Source organism: Gavialis gangeticus, unplaced genomic scaffold (assembly GCF_001723915.1).
Source record: "Gavialis gangeticus isolate Ggan-Ray unplaced genomic scaffold, GavGan_comp1, whole genome shotgun sequence".
Classification (NCBI taxonomy): Eukaryota; Metazoa; Chordata; order Crocodylia; family Gavialidae; genus Gavialis; species Gavialis gangeticus.
This window is the reverse complement of record NW_017729033.1, coordinates 103,677,794-103,680,833: the sequence shown is the minus strand read 5'-3', so window position 1 is coordinate 103,680,833 and position 3,040 is coordinate 103,677,794. Positions and strand designations below refer to the sequence as shown.

Here is a 3,040-nt window from a genome sequence, read left to right as displayed (position 1 = left end):
CGCGGCGCTGCGCGGGACGCCGGCCGCCGAGGTGAGCGCCGCCTTCCTGTCCCTCACGCTGGACGCCAGCCTGGCCGCCGCGCCGCAGTACATCGCGCTGCTCGGGTGAGTGTGGCTCCCGAGGGACCCGAAATGTCCTGCCAGTGCCGGCCCCGTGGCTGTGCGGGGGAGGAAAGAGCCGAGCCCCACTCCTTCCCTCTGCCCTTTGATTGAGGCAGGATGAGCCCTGCTGTGACAACCCTGCAGCCTCCCCGGCCCCCAAGGAAACCGCCCGCTGCCCGGGACTCAGCCTGGCTTCCTGCAGCTCCTTCCTCAGCTCTCACCCTTCTTCTCTGACCAGAAGCCTTTTCTTCTTCAGCTCTTCTTCCTGCTTTCCTCTCCTTGTGGCTCCCTACCTTCCCATCTCCTTCCCCTCCTCTTCATCCTTTTGCTGGCGGCAGACCCCTCTCATTCTTTGTGTGCCGGGTTCCCTTGTGCCCTCTGTCCACATCTCCCCAGCCTTTTTTTCCTGTGCCGTGTCCCACTTTTTTTTCCCTCATGGGCCTTTCGAGACTGGAGGGACCCCTCTCAAAACCCCCCTCAGAAAATGCTGGTTCTTGTTTGTTGCTCATTTTGTGACTGTGGAAAAATCACAGAGCCGTTCTTTGTGGCAAAGGCCTCAGAAAGACCAGGGCAAGTTTCTCACACCCTGGGTTCCTAGTTGAAATCTCTGCATTTACCTTGTGAATCACATGCAGGTGTTTGCACACCAAGCAGTGCTGCTGTTGTGTGGCACCCTGAAAAGTATATACACCACCCACCCCAGTTGAGGATCACTGGGTACATCTACATATTCATTAATGAGCCTTAGATACTGCACATTTAGTTTAGTACTTCCTTAATAATAAAATACTAACTAAATGAGCAGTACCTAGAGTTACTGTGCAGTAGCGCCAGCACATGGTTATTTAGTGATGCTTCCTGTGCATTAGCCTAATAACACTGCACAGTAGGCTATTATCATTGTTTTTGCCATGGCATGCTACTGGTCAGTGTTATTAGGCTAATGCGCAGTAACTGTCTCATGGGAGAGAGCACATTCCCCTCTCTCTGCTTTTCCTGTCTTTCCTGCATGTTGGCCACCAGAGAAAACTGCTGTGGTGTAGGGTTCTTCCTGGTTGCCTGTCTTTTTTTTTTTTCTCACTCCCTGGGAATGAGATCCTGGAGCTGAGCTATTTCCTAAAAGCCTGGTACTTACTCATGCACTTGCTCTTCCGCTGGCAGTGCAACAAGAGAAGGGGAAGGAAGTGTCCTCCAACCTGTCTGAGAGAAGGTGCAGTGGCTCTGTGTTTCGGGCCCCTCTAATATTCAGCAGCAGAGTAAAAGCAGAGTAACTAGCTGCCAATCAAAGAGCTCCTGATTCCAGCTCTGTCAGTTTTTTCTGCCACCGGAAGGAAGTTGTTAGTGGCTGTTAATCTCCTATGTGTTGTCTCATAAGGGAGATAAATAGCACCAGTGCAGATGGTGGCTAGATGCTAGAGAAGTATCTCTGTTCCTCCTGTGCTCTGGAAACACAAGTCCTGCTTGTTACTCCAGGGAGAGGCCTGTCTGAACACAGAAGATTCCATAGCTTAGTTTAAATGCTCTTTGAAAGCTGCAGAGTTAAACAGGTGTGAACTCCTGTGTGGACTGTCTTCAACGGTTTAAAAGGGGCTGATGTGGGTTTAGCAGAAGTCAATGCAGGGTCCATTTTTAATATCAGTTTTAAATTAAAGCAGTGCAACTGTCTTGTAGAGCTAAGGCCTTTGTCTGCTCTAAGAAGATACAAAGAGAAAACACATTATATGCTGGTACCAGCATTCAAGCCTGAAATATGGGGTCTGTCATTGCCTCCAATTGTTAGCATTTTGGGTGGAGAAGGGAGGGGAAAACAATACAATAAATACCTTCCATTTGCAAAGAACTGTCCAAATTGTATCCATAGAATTTTTGGGGTAGAAGGGACACTGAGGGTCATCTAGTCCAATCCCCCACATCTGTGGCTACTTTTCCTTGATAGTGAGGGTTTTCCTTGGACAGCACTGCCTCACCTGCAAAATTACCAACTTCCTACATGTGCCAGTTCAGTGATGTAGGGACAGCTTGTTACATGACATGGTAGTGGAGTATGGATATGGGGATGCTGTAGCCAGGCAGTGTGTGAATGGGTGGGTATTGAAGGAGACAAAGAGGAACACAGGGGTGGGGAATTATTTGGGCCAGAGGGCCACTTAGGTAGTTTGAGGTGAGCTGTTGCAGGCTGTCAGCATCTGCTCTCACCACAACAGCTCACCAAAACTCCCGAAGTGGCTCTACCCCAGGGCCCAGCCCCACACTGTCACCACCTGGTGATCCCAAGGTCTCCATGGAGATTGGTCTGGGACCACATGGGCAGAGCACACAGATGGGATGGGACCATGGATGGGTGGGGAGCAGTGTCAGAGAGTGAGACTGGCAGGCAGGACTGAGATCAGGATCACCGTGGTGACAGTGTGGGGCCAGAGCCTGGGACAGAGCCGCAATCTGCTCCCAGCATGCCCCTGTCCGTGGAACTAGCACCTGTCACAGGGACATGCGGGCAGCATGTGGCAGCTCTGTTCTAGGCCCCTACCCCATGCTGTCACGATCCCCTGATCCTGGCCCTAGCCCCACCTACCCATCCTGCTCCTGGGTGCTGCTCTTTGCCCATCCCTGGCCCCATCCCATCCACCCACCTACACGCCCTGCTCTCCCTCCACTCCCTGTTTGCCCCCATTGTCTGCACCCTTGCACCCACCACTTACCTTCTGTGGAGTCTCTAGCTCTGACTGTGGCAGGGAAAGCAGTGGTGGGGGCCAGAGGATCCAGACCCCTTCTTGTTGTCCTCTCTGTCACTTTCCCTGCTATATGTGTTTGCCCCCTGCCAGATGTCCCCCCAGTGCCTGACCCTCTTCTGTGTGCCCCCTTGACACCTGTGTTTGCCCCCTACCATCTGCTCCCCTGCCACTTGCCCCTTGCCCCCTTTCCCATCCCCCATGTGCCC

The 3,040-nt window shown here is 52.6% G+C and overlaps 1 protein-coding gene across 1 annotated transcript in view; it reads left to right on the top strand.

Annotated features, from left to right (window-relative positions):
• The window catches only part of HPSE (heparanase), a 43,406-nt gene that overhangs the window by 1,187 nt on the left and 39,179 nt on the right, over positions 1-3,040 (top strand). Inside the window, exon 2 of the mRNA XM_019525882.1 lies at positions 3-105. Within this exon, the coding sequence (XP_019381427.1) occupies positions 3-105 (103 nt within the window). The remainder of the gene's footprint in view (positions 1-2; positions 106-3,040) is intronic.